The sequence below is a fragment of the Glycine max genome, chromosome 8, assembly GCF_000004515.6.
Source record: "Glycine max cultivar Williams 82 chromosome 8, Glycine_max_v4.0, whole genome shotgun sequence".
NCBI classification, from domain to species: Eukaryota; Viridiplantae; Streptophyta; class Magnoliopsida; order Fabales; family Fabaceae; genus Glycine; species Glycine max.
The window spans coordinates 43,713,965-43,736,303 of record NC_038244.2 but is presented as its reverse complement, the minus strand read 5'-3'; the positions used below and the strand labels follow the sequence as shown (position 1 = coordinate 43,736,303).

At 33.6% G+C, this 22,339-nt stretch overlaps 3 protein-coding genes across 5 annotated transcripts; 2 read left to right on the top strand and 1 right to left on the bottom strand.

Annotated features, from left to right (window-relative positions):
* Positions 1 to 203: 203 nt before the first annotated feature.
* LOC100805131 (heterogeneous nuclear ribonucleoprotein 1) lies at positions 204 to 4,694 on the top strand. Of its 2 annotated transcripts, XR_415733.4 has the most exons (6): positions 261 to 484; positions 600 to 721; positions 1,010 to 1,231; positions 1,509 to 2,712; positions 3,022 to 3,094; positions 4,047 to 4,126. XR_415733.4 is itself a non-coding variant. In XM_006586055.4 (5 exons), the coding sequence occupies exons 3-5, from the start codon at positions 1,010 to 1,012 to the stop codon at positions 4,058 to 4,060; spliced, it is 1,440 nt and encodes a 479-aa protein (XP_006586118.1). In that variant the 5' UTR covers positions 204 to 484; positions 600 to 721; the 3' UTR covers positions 4,061 to 4,694. The 2 variants fall into 2 exon arrangements, 1 of the variants encoding a protein (XP_006586118.1); XM_006586055.4 differs by lacking the exon at positions 3,022 to 3,094 and having other exon boundaries at positions 204 to 484; positions 4,047 to 4,694.
* Positions 4,695 to 10,530: 5,836 nt separating this feature from the next.
* On the top strand, positions 10,531 to 17,000 carry LOC100817598 (protein TORNADO 1). The gene is made up of 3 exons (XM_003530733.5): positions 10,531 to 12,316; positions 13,267 to 14,510; positions 15,058 to 17,000. The coding sequence occupies exons 1-3, from the start codon at positions 10,810 to 10,812 to the stop codon at positions 16,441 to 16,443; spliced, it is 4,137 nt and encodes a 1,378-aa protein (XP_003530781.1). The 5' UTR covers positions 10,531 to 10,809; the 3' UTR covers positions 16,444 to 17,000.
* Positions 17,001 to 17,057: 57 nt separating this feature from the next.
* On the bottom strand, positions 17,058 to 19,652 carry LOC100804602 (uncharacterized). 2 transcript variants are annotated; one of them, XM_006586054.4, is made up of 2 exons: positions 19,386 to 19,652; positions 17,058 to 18,611 (listed from the first exon to the last, which is right to left on the bottom strand). In XM_006586054.4, the coding sequence occupies exon 2, from the start codon at positions 18,567 to 18,569 to the stop codon at positions 17,277 to 17,279; it is 1,293 nt and encodes a 430-aa protein (XP_006586117.1). In that variant the 5' UTR covers positions 18,570 to 18,611; positions 19,386 to 19,652; the 3' UTR covers positions 17,058 to 17,276. The 2 variants fall into 2 exon arrangements, with proteins under 2 accessions (XP_006586117.1, XP_014634907.1); XM_014779421.3 differs by lacking the exon at positions 19,386 to 19,652 and adding an exon at positions 18,890 to 19,368 and having other exon boundaries at positions 17,058 to 18,593.
* Between the last annotated feature and the right edge of the window lie 2,687 nt (positions 19,653 to 22,339).

Sequence of the window (22,339 nt, the reverse complement as noted above, 5' to 3'; positions counted from 1 at the left end):
AGTGAATATGTTATTTATTCTTCTCTTAATTATAAAAAATAGTTACAAAAATAAAACATTTTTTTTCTAAAATAACATCCTTATATTGAGTAAATTCATCTTCATTTTTAAAACGAATTTTAATCATTATTCATTCACATTTTTTCTAAAAGAAAAAAAAAAATCTGTTGTCATCTCTTGGCTCCTCTAAATTTTCTTGCACTAGAGGATTTGCAGTCTCTCTCTCTATTTATATATAATAATGTCTCTCCATATGTTAGCTACAAATTCCTTTTCCTTACATTTAGATTAAGGAAGTGGAATAACCAAGAACAAGAGATTTTAAAAAAAGAAAAACAAATTAAAAAAGCAAGAGAGAGAATAGATAGAGGATGATGGTGAGCACATCCTCTGTTTCCATTCCCAGTTTGTTCTTTTCCTCTTCCTCCCATTGAAGCATTTTTTCACAAGCCCGTGATTTTTTCGCCATCTCCATCATCAAATGGTAAATTTTTCTCATCTGGGTTGCTCCTACTTTCACCGATCTCTCGTAAAGTTTTTGAATTTTGTTGTCTGATCTAGTTCCTTGTTCTTTTTCCTTGATGGGGTGTTGAGATTAGATTTTCTGGTTCGGGTTTTGATTGATGCTCGGAAGATCCGATGCTGCTAGATCGAATTTGACAAAACCCACTTCGTGTCTGATCGAAGCAACAACTGGGTTCTGTCTGAATTTTGAGATAAGGTGTGTCTTTTCTTCTCATCTGCATTTCTGATCGGTTTTTGCTTTGGTAGAAAGGTTAGATTTATCTGTTTATATTGAAAACTGTGCATTTAGATTGATTCCATGGCTTGAATTTTGGCTATCATTCAGTGATTTGGATATGGATTATTGAATTGTGAATTTTTTTGTGCTTTGAGATGAAAATTTTGACTCAAAATGTGTGTCCGTTTTGAATTTTGTTCAATCTCAATATTGGAAATTTGGAATTGGTGATTGATGGTCTATTGGTGATGGTTGGTGTTGGAACAGATGGAATCGGATCTTGGCAAGCTCTTCATTGGGGGAATATCTTGGGACACTGATGAGGAACGTCTAAAGGAATATTTTGGGAAATATGGGGAGGTGATAGAGACTGTGATCATGAGGGATCGAGTAACCGGTCGCGCTCGCGGCTTTGGTTTTGTTGTCTTTGGTGATCCTTCTGTTGCTGAGAGAGTCATTATGGATAAGCACATAATTGATGGCCGCACAGTGAGTTGTTTCTATATAGATACTTGGCATTGTGTCAATACTTTGTGTTTTAGCTGATCTGTAATGGAATCTAGCTAAACTTTTGTTCAAAATAGAGATCATTGTCTCCCATGCTTAGATTTTCTACTTTGTTGATGATCAAAGAATCATTTTCGCTTTTGGTGCTATTCACTTTCATATGTACATTGGATCAAACTCGGCCCTTTTTAGTGTATAAAATAAGAAAGTGGAAATGGGTTGCAGATTTTGATCTGTTTGATGTTCTCTTAAATTTCAGGTTGAAGCAAAGAAAGCTGTTCCTAGGGATGATCAGCAAAACATTAATAGGCAATCTGGTAGTGCACATGTGTCTCCCGGTCCTGGACGCACAAAAAAGATTTTTGTTGGTGGTTTACCATCAACTATCACTGAAAGTGATTTTAAGACGTATTTTGATCAGTTTGGTACAATTACTGATGTTGTAGTTATGTATGATCATAATACACAGAGGCCAAGAGGTTTTGGCTTCATCACTTATGATTCTGAAGAAGCTGTGGATAGAGTTCTTTACAAAACTTTTCATGAACTCAATGGAAAGATGGTTGAGGTGAAGAGGGCAGTTCCCAAAGAACTTTCCCCTGGTCCCAGCCGAAGCCCATTGATAGGATATAACTATGGTTTGACTAGGGCCAGTAACTACCTAAACAGTTATGCTCAGGGTTATAATATGAGTCCAATAGGAGGATATGGAGTCAGGATGGACGGTAGGTTTAGTCCTCTTACTAGTGGTAGAAGTGGGCTTACTCCTTTTGGCAACACTGGTTATGGAATGGGAGTGAATTTGGATTCAGGATTGAGCCCAAACTTTGGAGGGACTTCCAATTATGGGAGCAATGTAGGTTATGGTCGAATATTTAGTCCTTTCTACAGTGGCAACTCTGGCAGATATACCACTCCTATAGGCTATAGTGGGGGTAATGGGAGAAGCAATTCTCTTATGAACTCACCTTCTCGAAATGTATGGGGAAATGGGGGCATCAATAATGCCAATAACCCTGTGAGCCCAAGTCCTTTCTTAGGATCTGGAAGTGGTGCTTTTGGTGTTTCAATTGGAAATAGTGGCACAGGTTGGGGTCCATCCATTTCAGCTCAGGGTGGAGGGGCTGCTTCTGGCTATGCTTCTGGGAATAATGTTTATGAAGGTGCAGATAGCAGCTTTGGATTAGGTGGGGGAGGGTATGGAAGAAACAGCAGTACTGGTGTGGCTCCATCCTCTTCATTTAATGTGTCAACTGGTGGTTATGAAGGATCCTATGGGGACTTGTACCGCAGTGGCAGTGGCTCGGTTTACAATGACTCTGCTTGGCGTTCTGCTGCGTCTGAGATTGATGGTTCTGGCTCATTTGGTTATGGTCTTGGTGGTATAGCTTCAGATGACCCAGTAAAGAGTTCTGAGGGTTATATTGGAAACTACAATGTTACTAGTAGACAACCTAATAGAGGTAAGATTTTAAGCTACATTCTTGTCTCGAAAGAAAATCAGATTATTTTTTATAATTTGTTTGCTTTTGATTTCCAATGATGTGTTTCTATGCTTCTGAAGATGAATTTTTCTGAAGGAACTTGGAAAGGAGATCTTTATTGACTCGTTTTCTTTACACTTGTCTTTAAGCTTAAGACCAATATATTTTTAACTGTGATATATTGATGAAATTATCATGGCTGCTTTGTTAATGTGTTCTTTTACTTATGCTGAATACTTCTTGGTTTCTGACTTTTGTTATGCATGTCTTCTAATTTTATATCTTCAGATTCTTGAGCATTCTCACGAGTGTTTACTGCAATCCAAGTAGAAATATTCCTTGCAACTTCCTGTACTTATGTGTAGGTTTCGTTATCATTTCATTTAAATTTATTCGACTTTGATTCTATTTGTAAGTTATATTGGGTCAGTTTGGATAAATTTCTCAATAAACGCTTATATAAGAAGAAATTTTTAAAAATGAATCAAACTTTTTTCACTAGTTAAAATCAACCTATGCATGTTAGTTTTTTGGAGAACTCGGACGAGAGCTTCTATAAACCTATGATAGAAGCTTCATTTTACCTTCAAATTTTCTTCTCCTATAGGTAGTTAAGTACTTATTAAGAAGTTTATCCAAATTGGACTATTATATTAACCTGAAAGATGCTTAAATGTGGATAGAGATGACGCTTAGAGCTTTTATAAAGTTGAAGTGCATAAGTTAATTTTAACTTGTGTTGCGAAAATATTCATTTTATCTTATTTTCTTCTCCTATTAGTATTTATTGAGAGGTTTATCCAAACTAGACCGTTATATTAACTTGAAACTGTTAGGTGGTTTTTAGCTTGTAGTTGGGTCTCATGCGACTTGGTGTATCTTAAATGCTTTGGTGTCTTGAGTTGGGCACAACTTGTGCTCAATTTAAGCATCTTTTATAATGAAATATTTTGCTTATAAAAAAAAGAGTCCACAATCTCAAGTTGAATACTATGAATGATTATATTATCACGAAATAGGCACAGAAAGGTGTTACATTTCTGTGTTATTAGATACTTATTCTCTTGAAGTATTTAAATTTATAATGATCAAAGACCAAAAACTTGAATCATTCTACTCATTTATATGTTCTCATCTAGAATCAGTACACCTTTGATTATTGTCAAGAACGAGTTTGTTATTGGTTATCCTCTGCGTATTATATTCTTGTTAATTGGTTGACTATTTAGCATGTTCTTTATATTTTTATGATGTTCATAGTTAACTTTATTGCCAGCTACTGATTTTCTTTTACTGAATCCCCTTGCTTTCAGGAATTGCTGCCTAGGAGATATGATAGTTGGAAAGCTCATGGTAGCAGTAGATCAAGGAAAACTGGTTAAAGGTTAATGAGGTATTGTGAATTCATACATCTCCATCACCTAAGAGATACAGCTCATAAGGAAATTCGACATATATAGCTAACGGTGTTCTTTCTTCTTTCATTTGAATTATACATATTCAAAGACAAAGCAGTTACAAGTGATTTTGTGTAAGGCTTGTTTTTTTTTTCCCCCTCCTTGTTTTGGTCCTCTTCATTTTTCAAGACTTAGGTTCCTTTCTTGGAATTGGATTGAGGTGTAAAATCAGATTTGCGGGATATACTCAGGAAGATTTGTTCCATGATAGTGTAATAGTACATCTCCGGAGAGGCGCTCTGTGTTAGTTGTTTTAATGTCAGATTATTAATTTTTGAATTTCTTCTTTCTTTTGCCACTGTAATGCTTGGCATGCAAAAGTGTTGGTTCTTGTCACCATCTTTTTCTTTTTTTTTTCTATGGTATATGTAACTCTGATCAAATTGTAAGCGAGGTTCAGTTTGATTTATCAAGTGTGAAACATGAGTGGGATGCCCATGTAGGATCCCCATCAAATAATTAAGTTGTTGAACAGTTTTATTAGTTTTTGTCACACTTTTGTCATACAACTTTGCATTTGGTCTGTTATTGAAGTCAATTGCATGCTCTTGATTTTCAAGATTAGTCAATTCTTACATCCTATGTGTTGTTGTAGCAACTGTTTGGTGAAAATAACATAACTGTTGTTGAATAGCATAGAACAAAGTTGATTGGTTGCATGCGACTAGTGGGTATGACTCAATATAGAAACTTTTTTTGTTTATATAACTGTTTATTTTTATGTAGCTTATTATGCTTATCACTAGCAACTTTTATGGCAATTTAGCATTCTGCTTGTTACTTTCATGGGATTCCATCCTAATAAGAATTGAGATTTGGATCTTCAAATGAAACATGTGTGGCCATGCTTTCACCTTATCTTATGGATTAGGATTTGTCTTAACCCTTTTATCTTCAACTGAATTTTGGACATCATAATCATTAATCACACAACTTGTACATAACAACGTTACTTTTGTGAAGTTGGGTCTACGGAAAATGATATTGGCCTAGGTTTGATTTCTTGTTTCTTGATTAAATAAACTCAAATATTTCTATTCTCAAAGCTAAAATCTTTTTGATAGTTGTCGACAAAAAGTGCTAATCATTCAAAAATTGCATTTCTAAGTAATGTTTTGTGCTTGATAATTTTCCCAAAAGAGGATTAAGAGAGATATTCTAGGGTATAGTATTTGACAGGGTTGATTGAGACAAAATAAGAACATTTCTTTTTCGACGGAGAAGAAAGTGACAAGTTATTAGTTTATTATAACTTCTTGGTTTTATTGTATTTATTTATTTTATATAAAAAAAGACTATTTAAAAACACCAAAATGGGTAAAATCTTATTTAAACAAAATTTCAAACTTCTGATTGGTTAATTGTGTAAAAACAAATTATACTGGCTGCATAGAAACTAAACTCAAACAAGTGCATTTGCAAATCTCCTAAATAGAAACTATTTGCAACTTCAAAGGTAGACTTGTTAGGTTTTAAAATAAAAACTTTCTTACAGAGAAAGTTGCATACCAAATAAAGTTGAAATAGCTTTTGTTTATAATTTTTCTCTATTTATTCGTTAATAAGTTTCGTCCACAATCTTGGTTAGAACTAATTCCCGGTTTTATTCTAGTTCTTATGCAATTAGGATGTTTTAATAATAAAAAAAACTGCGTAATTAAAATTATTCAGATAGATATTTTAATTATATTTAACTATTCAAAATCAATTTAATAGAACCGTTTTACTCAAGACAAACGAGTTCTAAGAACTCTTCTTTTTAATAAACTTAAAAACCTTGTTGGAATGAAAAAAGATTTATTTATACATTTAAAAATATAATTTATATTTTTTCTCAGTTTCAATGTAAGAATTAAAAAAAATATAATTTATACATTTAAAAATATTTATTTATTATAAATTTTAATTATATAAAATAAATATATACTTTGTACATAAGATACTAATTTTATATTAAAATATATATTATGAAATTAAAAAAAAAATTGGACAGCTTATATAAGCTACTGGACTAGTTAGCCGCAATTTGCATTTTGCAGAGTTGGAAATTGCAAAAGTGGAAGGGCCCACTACAGCTAGTGTATGATGTGACTGCCACTAAGATCATACATAGGGAAGAGGCCCAATCAAACTATTTTTTGTTTTTCAAGAAAGAGACATTCATAAAAGCTTTTCTGTAAGTAATCTAATAGGATCTGATTTCTCTGCTGTTCTGTTCTTGTGTGTTGTCTCTTAATAATTACACAATTTTAAAATTGAATTATAAAATTAAATATTAGTACAATTATATAGATAACAAAAACAGTTAGAAAAAAGACAACAAATAAATCAATTTTAACTATATGCCTTGCAATTGCATGTCAACAATAACTGCACCAAGGAATTGTAGTTTAATCTTTTGTCATACAATTTCTTTTTTTCCCTATTAACATTAAGATTCAAAAGTGTGTTTAAAATCTTATAAAATTGTTTTCGAAAATGTGAGCTTGAGCATGCATGGCAAATAGCCTCGAATTTGTAGATATTTATTCGAATTCGTCTTAATTTTAACAAGAAATATTCGTTTTGATCCAACTTGTGTATGCATTGGCCCACTTATATAAAGTTCAGGCCGTGTAAATGTATTCCTTGAATTTTATAAGTTACATATAAGTTTTTAATTTTTTTTCTTAGTTAAAAAATTTGTTTCACTGGTTAGTAAACATATTTTTTTAAAGCAGTTTTTAAGATTTTTTTAATGCGACTTGAAATAGCGTTTCTTTTTTTAATTAGCTTCTAATTATTTATATTTTATTTTTTTTATCCTTAAAATATTTATTTAATTTTTTAATTATCCTTTTTAAATATTATTTATGTTAATTTATATTTTTTAGTTACTTCAGTTAATTTTATCGAATATTTATATTTTAACGCGTTAGCTTAAAAGCTTTTAATTATTAGTTACTATCTAATTTTTTTAATTTCAAACTAATTTTTAAGTAATTTTACTGAACATAGCATAAACACTAGCGCCAAGTAAGCTTCTTTGGCCCTACTAATCCAAGGTTTGGGGACGGAGACGAATATCTAATTATCTCCGTTCTTGCTATGGTTACATTTTTTTTGGATAATTTTTTGTTACAACAAATAGATATAATATATATATATATATATATATATATATATATATATATATATATATATATATATGTATATATATAAGATTTTATTGTTTATTTTTTATTTTTTAAAATATAAGTTAACTAGTTTGAAAGTTAAATAATTTAACTATAATAATAATAATTAAATAACAAACTTAAATTGTACATTTAACCAAAAATATAATTTAATTCTTAATTCTTTATCTTTAATTTATTTGTTATTTATTATTTTTTTGAGTTAAAATATAATTAATAACTCAATATATAATTTATTTAAAAATATATCAATAAATTAAAAGAATAAAACAATGTATGTTGTGTTACTTATGGGGTATACCTGAACCCGATTAAACTCGACATGAATGAGAACTACAATTAAAATTTTAAATTTGTCTCTTTCATATTTGAATACATACTAACTTTATCTTTTACAAGAATAGGGATAGGGAGAATTGAATCCATCCTCAACCTGGTTCGTTATCATGTCTAAGCTTAAAAATGTAACATTCTCATGCTTAATCCAAGTAACAAAAATTTATTGTCGAACATTTTTTATTCCTAAAATATACATAGTATTACACATATTTTTAACTCTTTATTATTATATAGAAGGGTGAGGGAATTATAGTTTCTTGAAAATATAAGTTCTCTCACCTCATTTTACTTTATCTTTTTTAATGTTTTTACTTTTTAATTGAAAAATTAAAAATATTCTAAAGAATGATAAGTAGTTATCAAACATTTAGTATGGGAATAATATACTAATCCCAAGAATATCATTTTTGAAAATATAATTTAGTTGGTGAAACAAACACTTCCTACGTAAAGGAAAAATAGACTACCTTTTCCCCTATTTTATTTTATAAAAATTAAAACTCTCTTGGCAATTATGCAATCTTTAGGTTAATGATTCTCACTTTGTTAAGGAGGTTGTCTTGATTAGCAACCCTTCCAAATGGGTGGGCTCAAATAAACACGTAAGGGGCCAATGGCATTAAGCATGACATTAGAGTGATCGCAATTGCTTTCTGCACTTCAGAAATACTTCCTGCACCTCCTTTAACTTAAATTTTTTTTTACAACATTCTGAAACAACTTGCGTGACATAATTATTATTTAGTAATTTTCCAGAACGAGGAATCCGGAAACAAAAATATTTGGTGGAGCCTTCTAGAAATACAAATCCAGAGTTACTTTTTGATAATTTCAGACCAAGCAATTTGGATAGGATTGTTTTGTGATACAAATTGATTAATCCATAAGACTATTGGGTATTTTGTGTATTTCAGATTAGACAATCCGGAAGTAATTTTTTTTTTCTCCCGATCAAGTGTTTCGAAATAGCACACATATTTCAAAAGGTAATCCGAAATAAAAATAAAACATTATTTCAGATGACCTAATCTGATAAGACTATTACTTTGTTTTGGCATATTCATGAAACACAACGCCACTTGTATGATTCTTTTGCCTCCTTTAAACACGTCCTCTGTGAAGGCTGGCCATTTTTTAATAATAATAAATATGTTTTTTTGCCTTTTAAAAAAAAAACTTAATGTGTGATGTTAATTTGTGCTTGCACTGTGTAAATTGTAGATCGAATCCAAAGATTATACAGTGAGTATTCAATATTCATTCAAGAAATTGGCAAGGACACTTGAAGTTGACCAGGGGCACTTATGAAAAAAGAGAGACATAAAAATGTAGGGTTAAGAGAATAACTGAATAAGTCTATTATATGAAGAAGGATAAATTTGAAATTTTAGAAAATATAAAATTAAGAAGAGGTACAAGAAGTATTTGATGGGGTGCGGGAAGCAACTTCCTAGAGTGATTTATTTCCCCCATTCAGGAAAGATGACTTTGTGGTTTCAATTTTATTTTTCCATTTTACATCTATAATCACTTGTGTTAACCTGCATTAGTGAACGGAATTTAATTAGAATATATTCATAATAAAAAATATCATATTGTTATTTAATTATAAACTTTAAGGTATAATAAGATTTTTTATTTTCTGTAGAATGATAACACTGATATTTAAAGTTTTGAAACTATAACTTTATGCATACTATTCCAACTCCCACTAGACCAATCCTAGTGGGTTAAAATATAATAAGATTATTAACCTTTTATGATAATTATTTTAAAAAACATATCTAAAATTAATTTGCAATTAGTTAAACGTGTAATACAGTAACAGGGTTTCAAAGTCAAACGAAACAAAAGTAAAATCTGAATCACCGAGGTTAATTAGTTGTACTTTAAACTTTGAAGAGGTTTATTAGTCGGCAAAACATATATTTGTTCATAGGGTCTACCATAACGTAGACAAAATCTCACGCGGTAAGGCACATTGCTCCACAATATCCGTTTAACACAAGACCAAAGTCTAAAACAGTTTATTTATTTTTTGCTTTTTTCCCACTATATCATATGATTGTCAACTTTGTTTTACGCGATTAGTTTATATTAGCTACATAATAATGGACCCGTGAGTAATCCAAAAAACAATCTTAATTAGACAAAGACAAACACAGGATTTCTTCACTATTAGGATCCTTGAAAAGTGGTTAAACTTGCCCACTAACTCACCTCTTCTCCCTTACTTTATAGGATTCTATGTTTATTCTTATGGGAATGAGGAAGAAAAGAAGAAATCATAAACTTTACACCGTGCCAAAAGGTCAAAAAGCAGATACCCTACACTCATCAATGGGCCCCACATTCATTCACGGTAGATTTATGGTAGAATTCAATCAAGTGAAGTTCTTTTTTTCTTGTTGAAAAATGATATCAAGGTGAGACTTCTTTGTTAATTACATGTGTTAGTAACTACAAGCAATACTTTTCCAAAATAATGGGGTTTGCAAAGGTTTTGTACAAGCATGAAGCATGCATAAAGAGGCTTTTCACATTGGAAATTTTGACCAGGTGTTGATGCACCAAACTTAACATGAAAAGGAAATAGCTAGGATACGTGAAGAATCAATGTCAGTGAGAACATTCATTTCTTGCTAAAGAAACACCATCAAGCCAAGTTAAGAATCAATCTCAAATGGTTCTTATATTTTTTTATATATTTAAATTATAAAATTAAATAAGAAGAAAATAAAAACTTTTTTCATAAACACTTATACAAGAAGAGAATAAGAAAATAACATGAATTGAGTTTATCACAGAGACAAAAATAGACCTATGTACTTAACTTTTACATAAGTTATTTTCATTTAACTTCTCCAAAAGTTAAGGTACATGAGTTGATTTTTAACTTATGGAAAAGTTTAATGCATTTTACCTTCTTATTTTCTTTCCTGATAACTGTTTATGGATTAAACAAACAGGACCCTAGTCCCTTTGAAGAACTACATTGTCAAACATTTGTGCATTGTCTTCCATAGAAGCATTTGAGTTTAACATTGTTGTTGATGTTCTGGTAAGGACACAAGTCCAAGCAACTCTGAAAGAGTTTCGAGGTGATGGCATCAAACCAGACCCTGAAAGAGCTACAATGGGTTCAGCAAGCAATCAAATCTGAGGCCCTAAATCTGCAAAGTATTTCCTTCTACCTCTCTCAACCAACCTCAGGCTGTTATCAAGAAACAGACAACTCCATAAGCATAAACATTTCCAAGGAAAATCTTCCATTCTTTTCCCTCCTCTTGACAACACTAGCAGCACCTAGGAGTACCAACTCTTCCTCCTTGAGAAACTTGGAGTTCCACAGAGTTGAATGGGACTCACAACATGTAAGAAATCTTGGCACCTTGCTTGGGAATAACCAAAATGTACAACAAGTGGTTTTTAGAAGAAACAGGTTCAATGGAAAAAGCCTGTTAGAGCTTTCTGACATTCTGAAGACAAATAAAGTGATCAAAGAGATCATGCTTTCAGAATCAGGTATAGGGTCTGTTGGAGCTGGACTCATTGCTTCTGCTCTTATGGTGAATGATAGTTTGGAGGAGCTTCAGATATGGGAAGATTCAATAGGGTCAAGAGGTGCTGAGGAGCTTTCCAAGATGATTGAAGTTAACTCAACTCTTAAGCTTTTGACAATTTTTGACTCAAATGCCATCACAGCTACCCCTCTTATATCTTCCGTTTTGGCAAGGAACAGAAGGATGGAAGTTCATGTTTGGAGTGGGGAAAATGGGGACAAAAGTTCCAAGGTGGTTGAGTTTGTACCTGAGAACAACACACTTAGGATTTACAAGCTTAACCTGTCAGGCACTTGTAGGGTTACTTGCTCTTTAGGGATGAACTTCACCGTGAAGTTGCTTGACATGACTGGTGTCAAGCTAAAGTCGCGGTGTGCTAAGGAATTTCGGTGGGTTTTGGAACAAAACCAGACCCTCAAAGAGGTTAACTTGTCTAGAACATGCCTTAAAGACAAGGGCATTGTGTATGTTGCAGCTGGCCTCTTTAAGAACAGAAGTCTGCAAACCTTACATCTAAGTGGAAATTTGTTCAGTGGAATAGGTGTGGAGCATCTACTATGCCCTTTGAGTAGATTTTCAGCACTGCAAATGCAAGCCAACACTACCTTGACATGTGTTACTTTTGGAGGAGGGAGAACAAGAATAGGAAGGGATGGTCTAGCTGCTATTATACAGTTTCTTATAACCAATGAAACAGTGAGGAAATTGGGGATTCATGATGATGAGAGTTTGAGATCGGATGACTTCGTTAAAATTTTCAAGAATTTGGAGAAGAATGCTAGCTTGAAATGCTTGTCTCTACAAGGCTGCAAACGTGTGGAGGGAGAGACATTGCTGCAGACAATTATGGAGACACTGCAGATAAATCCTTGGATTGAAGATATTGATCTCTCAAGAACACCTTTACACAACTCTGGAATGACTCGGGGGATTTATCAGAGATTAGGCCAGAATGAGAAGACTGAACCAGAAATGGATTTGGTCAAGGACATGCCACTAACAGAACCCAAGAGTTGCAGAGTTTTCTTTTGTGGTCAAGAATGTGCGGGTAAGGTTGAGTATAATTTTTTATCTTTAACAAGGTATAGATCTGTGCATTGCAGGGTGTAGTAAAATTGTATAAATCGTATAATTTTAGAGACTTCATATAAATTATTAAAATTGAAATCATTCCATAATTCTTCAAATAACAAAAATAATGGCAAACATTAATCATCTTAGAATAAATTTTGGTATGACCGAGAAACATTTTTTTGAAGAGACTAGAGAGAAACATTATAAATTAGTAATTGTGAATTCGTTTGTGCATTCATCAAGTTAGTGGTACTTCATAGATTTCTATGTAGAAATTTGCTCTGAAGTTCATTTTACTAAAAAAGAAAGAGATAAATAAGATCAGCATTGACATACCCAAATGTAGCTATTCTGTTAATCTTACTGATCCAAGTGTAGTTTGTATTTAATATCACTTGTGATAGTGCCTTTCTTGGTATACCTTACCATCTTTTCTCCAACGTTCTCGACCTTAAATTTTTAGATAGCCAAAATATACTTATGTCTTCACCATTGTTCTATCTTCTTAAATGAACTGTATTGTGGAATTCAGTATTTATCACTTATTTATCAATAATTATACTTAGTTAAGAAGTATCATAACTGAAACATTCTGTCCAATAAATTAAATATTAAAGTGAAGTGAGAATTATAATAGAATGAAGGATGGATGATGTGGTTTCATAACAAACAATGTTCATGCTGACATGGCATGATAAGAAAGAATGTTCATGCTGATGTGTCAACTCTACAACTCAGGCTTCAGGTTTTTTATAATATAAACAGATGTTTTACTATTGATTCATTTCATGGCACACTATCTCAATACTATATAAATAAAATAAGTTCATGGAACCAAATTAAGCTCCATTCTTTTAATATCAGCACAAGCTAATGACAGATCAACTTGAACCATAGTTAATAGTTTAAATTCATATTTTTCAGGCAAAACCACACTTTGTCATTCAATATCACAAAATTTCTCTGCTTCATCACTTCCCTACTTCGATCAAGTCAGAACAATTGTGAACCCAGTGGAGCAGGCTGTCAAGACAGCAGGAATGAAGATAAAAACTTTCAAGGATGAGGATACAAGGATTTCAATATGGAACCTTGCTGGTCAGCATGAGTTTTTATCCCTCCATGATCTTATGTTCCCAGGGCATGGAAGTGCATCATTTTTCATCATCATATCAAGTTTATTCAGAAAACCAAGTAACAAAGAACCAAAAAGTTCAACTGAAATTGAAGAAGACCTGCAATATTGGCTCAGGTTCATAGTTTCCAACTCTAAAAGGGCAATACAACAATGCATGCTACCAAGTGTTGCTGTTGTACTCACACATTTTGATAAAATCAACCAACCATCACCAAATTTGCAGCACACAGTAGATTCAATTCAGAGATTGAGAGACAAGTTCCAAGGTTATGTTGAATTCTACCCAACTGTATTCACAGTTGATGCAAGATCATCAGCATCAGTTAGTAAACTCACTCATCATATCCGAAAGACAAGCAAGACAATTCTCCAAAGAGTGCCGCGAGTTTATCAACTTTGCAACGATTTGATACAGATTTTATCAGACTGGAGATCTGAGAACTACAACAAGCCAGCAATGAAGTGGAAGGAGTTTGGTGAGCTATGCCAAGTTAAAGTCCCGTCGTTGAGAATTCGATCAAGAAATGATAATAAAGAGAGGGTGGAAATGAAGAGAAGAGCTATTGCTACCTGTCTTCATCACATTGGTGAGGTGATTTACTTTGATGAGTTGGGGTTTCTAATTTTAGATTGTGAGTGGTTCTGTGGTGAGGCACTTGGTCAGCTGATAAAGTTGAATGTTAGGAAGCAACACTCCTCAGAAAACAATGGATTTGTTAGCAGGAAGGAACTGGAAAAAATCTTAAGAGGAAGTTTGCAGAGCCCTATTCCTGGTATGGGTTCAAAGGTATTTGAGAACTTAGATGCTAGTGACCTTGTGAGGATGATGTTAAAACTTGAACTCTGTTATGAGCAAGACCCATCAGATCCAAATTCTCTGCTATTGATTCCCTCAATTCTTGAAGAAGGAAGAGGAAAGCCTCAGAAGTGGCAGCTAAGCATGCAAGACTGTGTTTATGCGGGACGTCATCTTGAGTGTGATGATTCAAGCCACATGTTTCTAACTCCAGGATTCTTCCCTCGTTTACAGGTAACAGTTTCTATACCACACCTTTTTCCCTAAGTTTCACCCTCTCCAATTGTTTCTTGCAACAACTTCTTTTCCCTGAAATTATTCCCTGCACTTGATATCTCAAGGTTTATCTGGTGTTGGTTACTTTCTGATGGTGGATAACCTAGGTTCACTAAATGTAAAAGCATATAAAATGTAGTTTGGAAAGAAACATAATTAGGACTCACCTGCTTTGGTTAATGGTTAGGACTTAGGACACATCATACATTGTACCATTAATTATAGGACTAAAAATGAGTCGAATTGAGTTGAATTTGTCTTAGCTCAACTAGACTCAATAGGAATTGATTCGGTTCAAAACCTGAATCAATATAATTTTTTTTTTCTAGCTCGAACTTCATTTGAGTCAAGCTCGTGAACAACTCGATGTCTTGATGTGTCTTCAAATTGCTTATATTTTGATCTTCACTCCTAAGTCTTTAAAGCAACAATAACTAGGATTTCTGGATTTTTCCTGGATATAATTTTGGATTTTCTGACTGAATTTGTTCCTTTGGTGTTGCAGGTGCACCTTCACAACAGATTAGAGGCTTTAAAGGATCAACATGGGGCAACTTACAGTCTTGAGAAGTACCTCATTTTAATCAGCATTAATGGAATCTACATAAGAGTAGAACTTGGAGGGCAGTTGGGTTACTATATTGATGTCCTTGCATGCTCCACAAAAAACTTAACTGAAACTTTAAGAGTCATTAATCAACTTATAATCCCTGCGATCCAAAGCATTTGCCATGGGATCACCTTGACTGAAAATGTCATAAGACCTGAATGTGTGAGAAAATTGACACCCCCTAGATACAGAAAAACTCAATTTGCTTCCCTGCAGCAACTGAAACAAGCACTACTTTCACTTCCAGCAGATGGCATGTATGATTATCAACACACATGGAGTCCAGTCCTAGACTCTGGTAGGCCTATTCTCCAAGATGGATTTGATTTTGCGCGAGACCTTTTATCCGATGATGACTTCCGGGAAGTGTTGCACCGAAGGTATCATGACCTGTACAATCTTTCACTAGAGCTGCAAGTCCCACCTGAAAATAACCCTGAAGGGCAAGGTCAATCTGTAACCATGATTGATGAAGCTGCAAAGGTTGAACCAACCTTTGGTGGCATTGCAAAAGGGGTTGAAGCAGTTTTAGAAAGACTCAAGATTATTGAACAAGAAATCAGAGACTTGAAACAGGAAATCCAGGGGCTGAGATACTATGAACATAGACTTCTCCTTGAACTTCATCGCAAAGTGAACCACCTAGCAACCTTCAATGTCCAGGTTGAGGAGAGGAAAGTCCCCAACATGATCTATTTTGTTAAGACAGAAAACTACACAAGGAGACTGGTCACCACCATGCTTTCTGGCATGAATGCTCTCCGGCTCCACATGTTATGCGAGTTCCGGGGACAAATGCATGTTGTTGAAGATCAGATGGGGTGTGAAATCATGCAAGTCGATAATGCAGCCGTGAAGTCTTTGGCTCCATACATGAAGAAGTTCATGACACTGGTAACTTTAGCTCTTAAAATAGGAGCTCATCTTGCAGCTGGGATGGGGCAAATGATACCAGACTTGAGCAAGGAGGTGGCTCATTTGGCTGGCTCTTCGGTTCTGTATGGTGCAGCTGGGGCAACTGCAGCTGGTGTTGTAGGGGCAGCCGCTATAGGTAGCAGAAACAGGTCCAGGGAAGGTTCAAGGGACATTCAACAAGACTTAAGAGCAGCACAGCAATGGGTGGTTGATTTCTTAAGGGAAAGAAGCTGCTCCTCAGGGAAGGATATTGCAGAGAAGTTTGGACTGTGGCGAGTAAGGTATAGGGACAATGGTCAAATTGCATGGATATGCAGGAGGCACATGTATGCCAGATCTGCAGAGATAATTGAAGTGCCTGTTTGAAACAGTTGAAATCCTTATGTAGCACTAGGAGCCTTAGCCTCCAAGTTTCTTCTCTTTATTGTTGTGTGTTTATATTTTCCACTATTAATATGGCATGTAATGATGTTCTCCAATACATTTAAAGGAAGCTCAATGGCTCATACACACACTACCTTTCTGATTATGAGCGTGTATTTCAAAATCATTAAGAATGAGTTTAATTCATGCACTGTCAATGTAAAAGCTATTAGCCAATAAATTTGTTATATAAGTCAATAAATTTACTATTCATGACTATTTGTGATTCAAGGATGGTATAGAGACTTTTAAAAATTTGAAGTATGAGTGCATGTATGAATAAATATGACCATTCCAAAAAGTGGAACTAGGACAAGGAAATACGGCCTGACAAAAGATAAAAGATCTAGGATCCTGTATGTTATGAGCTTTTTCATGCGAAAGAAAGCAAATTTTTGTAGATTTTGCTTCATCTACACTTTGGCTTTCACCGTATGAATGTGGGATCACAGTATTACAAGTGCTTACTGATTATACACATGATTAATATCTTGTGAGTTGAAATAAGATTTCAAAATTATTGGCATCCAAATCAAGAGAACGACAAAGGAAGAAGGTAACACAAAAGTTCATGTAGCAGTTAAGATAGCAACAAGCTTGTGAGAGTACAAAGTTATATTCCCTGTAACCTACAACCAACCAACTTGTGATGAAATACAGAAGGGGAAACCACACAGGATAGTACATTGATTATTTCACTTCACTACTTAATATCAGTTTTCTTCTAAGGATCTACAGCGACTGCCTGTATTCTCTTGAACAAGGGAAGCAAAAGATCAGAAGAAAGCTCTGCTGCCATAAAACACGCGGGAATTATTGCTCTTTGATGGCTGTAGTTTCTGCTCAGTGGTTGAATTTCCTGAACTGGTTGGTTCACTTTCCAAGTCCATCGGAAGCTTCATTTTTGCTAGCGACTCAGTGAATTGCTGCATGCTTTTCATGTACATGTCTACTATATCCTGCTGCACAACCTTTGGCTCAGGCTCAATGTTCACACTCACAACAGGCTTAGGGAATGAATCAATAGGAACCCCACATGAGGAATCACTCTCACCATCTTTGGCATCCACATTTTTGTCCTCTTTGGTGCCTGAAACTTGCTCCTGAATGGGAGACTTAGAAGCAGCAGCAGCAGCATCAGATGATTCTGAGTTTGCTGGCACAGAAGGGGAAGAAACCCCATTTGTCGACACACTGCTAGGGGGGGAATCGACCTTAGTTGGCTGAACAGACTCAACACTGCATGCTGAGAAGCTTTCCACAAGCTGAACACCGGCTTCGGAACTGTGATTTTCAGCATCAGAAGTAGCCAAGCTATCAGAACACTGAGTCTCCTCACACCGAATGCCGAAGTATTCTGAAACCATCAAGTGGTCTTCATTCACAATCTTTGGATCTGGGAACTCGATTTTGTCTAAATCCCGGGCCAGTGACTCGGACGTATCTGAGTCCTGCACGGTACCATCTGTGGCCACCTTGTTTGGCATTGCAGAAATTGCCATAACATCAGGTGAAGCACCAGTGTAGGAAAGCGACAACTGAACAAAACCTGAAGGAGAATGGAATAGATCAGTTGAAGAAAGAGAGAACTCTTTCTCAAGTTTCCCATTCTGGACCAGTACTTCAGACAAGGGTACCAAAGCAAAACCAAGCAACTGGTCTTCAAGGTAGTTCTTCACCCTGCTAAGCATCCATATCTCACACTTGAGAGATGCATCAACAGTCCTAACATCAATACGAAGATTCTCGTTGAAAACAGGGTTCCTTCCTCCTCCATTGATGGTTTTGGTAGACATGGTGGTCTCAGGATTACTGGTCAGACTAATCTTAGCATAAACATCTTGCTTGTGGTATATGCAAATGTTTTGAATGTCCCTGGCTTGATGTATGTAAACATCAAGCACTCCAAGAAACTCCTCTACATTTGACATGACTACTTCCTTGCCATTCACTTCAATGTCCTTGGACAAAGGACTAGAGTTTCCTGAGAAAACATCAGACTTGTGCTTCTCACCCTCACCCAACACTGAGCTCCTGAAGGGTGACACAACAGATTGTGGGGAATCCATTATGATATCACAGTAACTGGCAACCTGGCAAACCACAAAGAGCTACAAGAAAGTCAATTCACCCTTAAGTTTAAGAAAACTAAGACACAAGACCACAGCAAGAAACATGTGCTACATCAAATACTAATTACTAACAGAGCAACCTAGTACTAGCTGAAAAACACAAAATTCACTAATCCAAAACCTAGCTCAACAAAACACAAACTTAAACAAACCACCCAAAAACCTAGGCTTAAGCAGATCCAAAAATAGAAACAAACTTTCACTGCGTGTAAACCAACTTAGGCAAAAGAAGGAAGGAAGGAAAGGCAACACTCAACCCCAAAACGTGAGAGAGAAGTAGTAGGAAGCTTGAACTTGACTACTTGAGTTCTGATTACTTGAGTTCCCTCAAAAGGCAACTCAGAATTTAACAAAACCAGAAGCAGAAGCCCCCCCAAAATTGAAAATTTCCAGTGAAATACTCGAAGACCCAGAACCAGCAAAGGTTAAAAATTAGCAAGAGCAATAAAGGGTAGTGCCAAGTTTCATCATATTCCAATAAAGCTACCAACTTTATCTGTTTTACTGCACAAAAAAACACTAGCAGCGGAACCCAAGGGAGGGCACGGTGACCCAGAACGCGTTAGTCACAGAATTCTAAAACCACAAGCCACTTTAAAATTCCTCCTTCAAATCACACACCAGCACTAGAAAACAAAAGAGAATTCAGAGAGAAGAAAAAAAAAGATTCAAATACAAAAAGAAAGAAAGAAATATGTATCTAGAAAGGGTATAGACAAAGGAAGATGATGAGATTTTATTTGATTTTATTACCTGGTTTTGGGTTGAAAGTCAAAGTCTTGGGGGTGTGGTGTAGCTCAAAATGAAATCCAATAATCCACAATCAGAGGATGACCCAGTTCGTGAATCGAGGTGAAAGAACAAAAAAAGCTGTGAACTTTGTTTGGTGTCTTGTGGAAAGGAAAGGGGTGTTGTTGTTGCTGACTGGTGCTGAGAAATAGAATGAAAAATGTTTTCTGGGAGTGTATGGATCCGTGTAGGGAACATGCTCGCAGAACAAGTGTGTATTTGGAACAGTATTATATAATATGGGACATGATAGCCGCAGCAGATAATACTATATTTCTTACGTATAAAATCAATCATATGTTTTTTTTTTCTAATGTACTGTATGGATACGATAAGTATTTGATCCGGTGATATAATTATTTTAAATATAAAGTACGATATGCATGACATATATATTTAAATTTTAAAATATAGATATAATTAATAGAAGTGAGATAATTCTTTATAAGATTTTAATGTGTTGATATTATGTGAGAGAATTATTTATTTAAAGATAAAATTTATATGTTTAAATTTCTGTCCTTAAAATTTTATGACCTGAGCTTGAAAGACACCTATAATAAAAAAAATTATAATATATATAGAAATTTATAAATATAATTATAATTATATATATTCAAATTAACAACATACTTCTAAGAAATTATTTAAAATTAAATAAAAATTATAAATCACTATTATAATAAATCACTTTATATTCTCTACAGACTAAAATTAAATTAGTATTGAACTCATCCCTTTCTTAAATTGATTTAAAAACAATGCTGAGATGTTTCTAATTTTTTATATTATAAATATTTTAATGTCTATTTTCTTTTTTATGGTTACTTTCATATTCGAGATCTTATCTATAGAGAGTCTAGTAACACTTAAATTAACGATTTGTTATTGTTCAATGTCTCGAATGTAATGTAATTATATTGATTTTCATATTATTTTTTAAAGGCTTAGATATTTTACAAATGTATAAAACATCAGTGTTTTAAACGTATCGACTATGAATATATGAAACAAATTATAGTATTGGTGCTTCATAAATATACATCAACAATAGTAATGATGTTTGAATTTAAGGGCTCGGGCAAACATTCTTTTTTTAGGGCTCGTGCAAACATTCTAAACATTTATTACTAGGCCATTAAAACAATCGTATATATGATTAAATATGAAATTTACAGTGAAGATCAATTTATATAATTAATTTCACTCAATTTGAAATTAAATATATCTACCTAAAAATTTAGCTAGTTAGTTGAATATGATGTGTTAATTATTTTTTTATTCAAAATATTTTTTTTAAAAGAAACATAATTATATCATTTAATTTTATTCATGACTTGTGAAACAATATAAGAGACATAATTAAAAACATGAGAGTTAATATAAAATTTTGAAGCCATTACTAAGTTATGAATTATTAGATTAATTTGTCTCTTCACAAAACCCATCCTTGACTTTGAAAAATTAAAAAAAAAAAAAAAAAACCTGCTCTACATCTATGAAGAATGGCATGGAAATCTTCAAGTGGACATGCAAGCAAAAACTTCAAATTGTAACTTCTCACAAAACATATGTATGAGAACTTGTGCCCATTTCCTGTATAAAAAAAAACTTTTGCCTTGTGCCCTTATGTTTAATACAGAATACAGACATCAATTATATTTTAATGTTTAAATTATTAAAATTTCCCGCAACTTTTGTCTTTTATTTGTTCTTCATTTATTTTATTTTTTTATAATCTTATATAGAGTTATCAAACATATTAATTTGATTAGTATTGATGATTCAAATCAAACTAATTCAATCTTAATCAAATTAGTTTAGTTAAAACTAACCAAAAAAGAGTATCAAAATCCATACCAAACAACTCATTGAATATAATGAATAAACTTACACTCAAAGCAATTCAACTTATGAACACTCAAAATAAGTTCTGCTTTCACAGGAGAGTCTCATCTTTTTCTTTGTTCTTTTCCATTTATTTTCATTCTAACAAACAAACAACGTATATCTCCTTTCTTTCCCTCATGAACTGCTGATGAAATTCAATGACCTTCTCCAAAGAAACAAACCGTTGGTGAAAAGGACATGATATAACTATAAATTAATACTATATACTCCATTTTTGTAGCATAGTAGAGGGATGGGGTATGGGACACACCGTCCCACGCCATGGCCCCATCTCCACACAGACCAATCAGAGAGCATTTGAGTGGGTTTTTGCAAGTGGGACATGATGCTTTTAGTGCATTTTATGTCACTTTTCTTTGCATACAGCATACAGTCCCACACCTCTGCCTCTGCATCAATCAACAAGAGTTATGTTTCTATATTCCAACTTTCTAATTTTCTATTCTACTTAAGGGATTCTATTTTTAAATTCCTTTCTCAAGAGCATGTTCTAACTGATTTCAAGAGCATGTGATGTGATAACTGATGAGATATGGATCTTATCTTGCTTTTTTTTTTCATTCTCTTTCTAAACAAATAAACAAAACCTAAATCTAGAGACGTTTATGAACAGAGAGAAAAAAATGATACTCACAATTTATAAAGTTTTTTCTTTCGATATATACAATTTATAATGTTTTTTCTTTCGATATATACAATTTATAAAGTTTTGATTCATACAATTTTCTTGTTTTGAAATTCATGCATTTGAACTAGCTTTGGTGGTAGTTCCAGCTTTTGTGCTTGAGTCAAATTTAAGACTGATATCAGTTTATCTAGTTAGTGTAGTTGAATTTATTGAGTGACCTATTATCATGGCATTATTATTTGCTAATATGATGTGTCTTACAAATGTTACACTCAAAATAATTAATATTCAGCCTAAACTATGTTAAAAATCTTATATAAACAAATAATATGACAAAAATAAGATGTATAAATAAAAAATAACTATAATTTATTAGTTA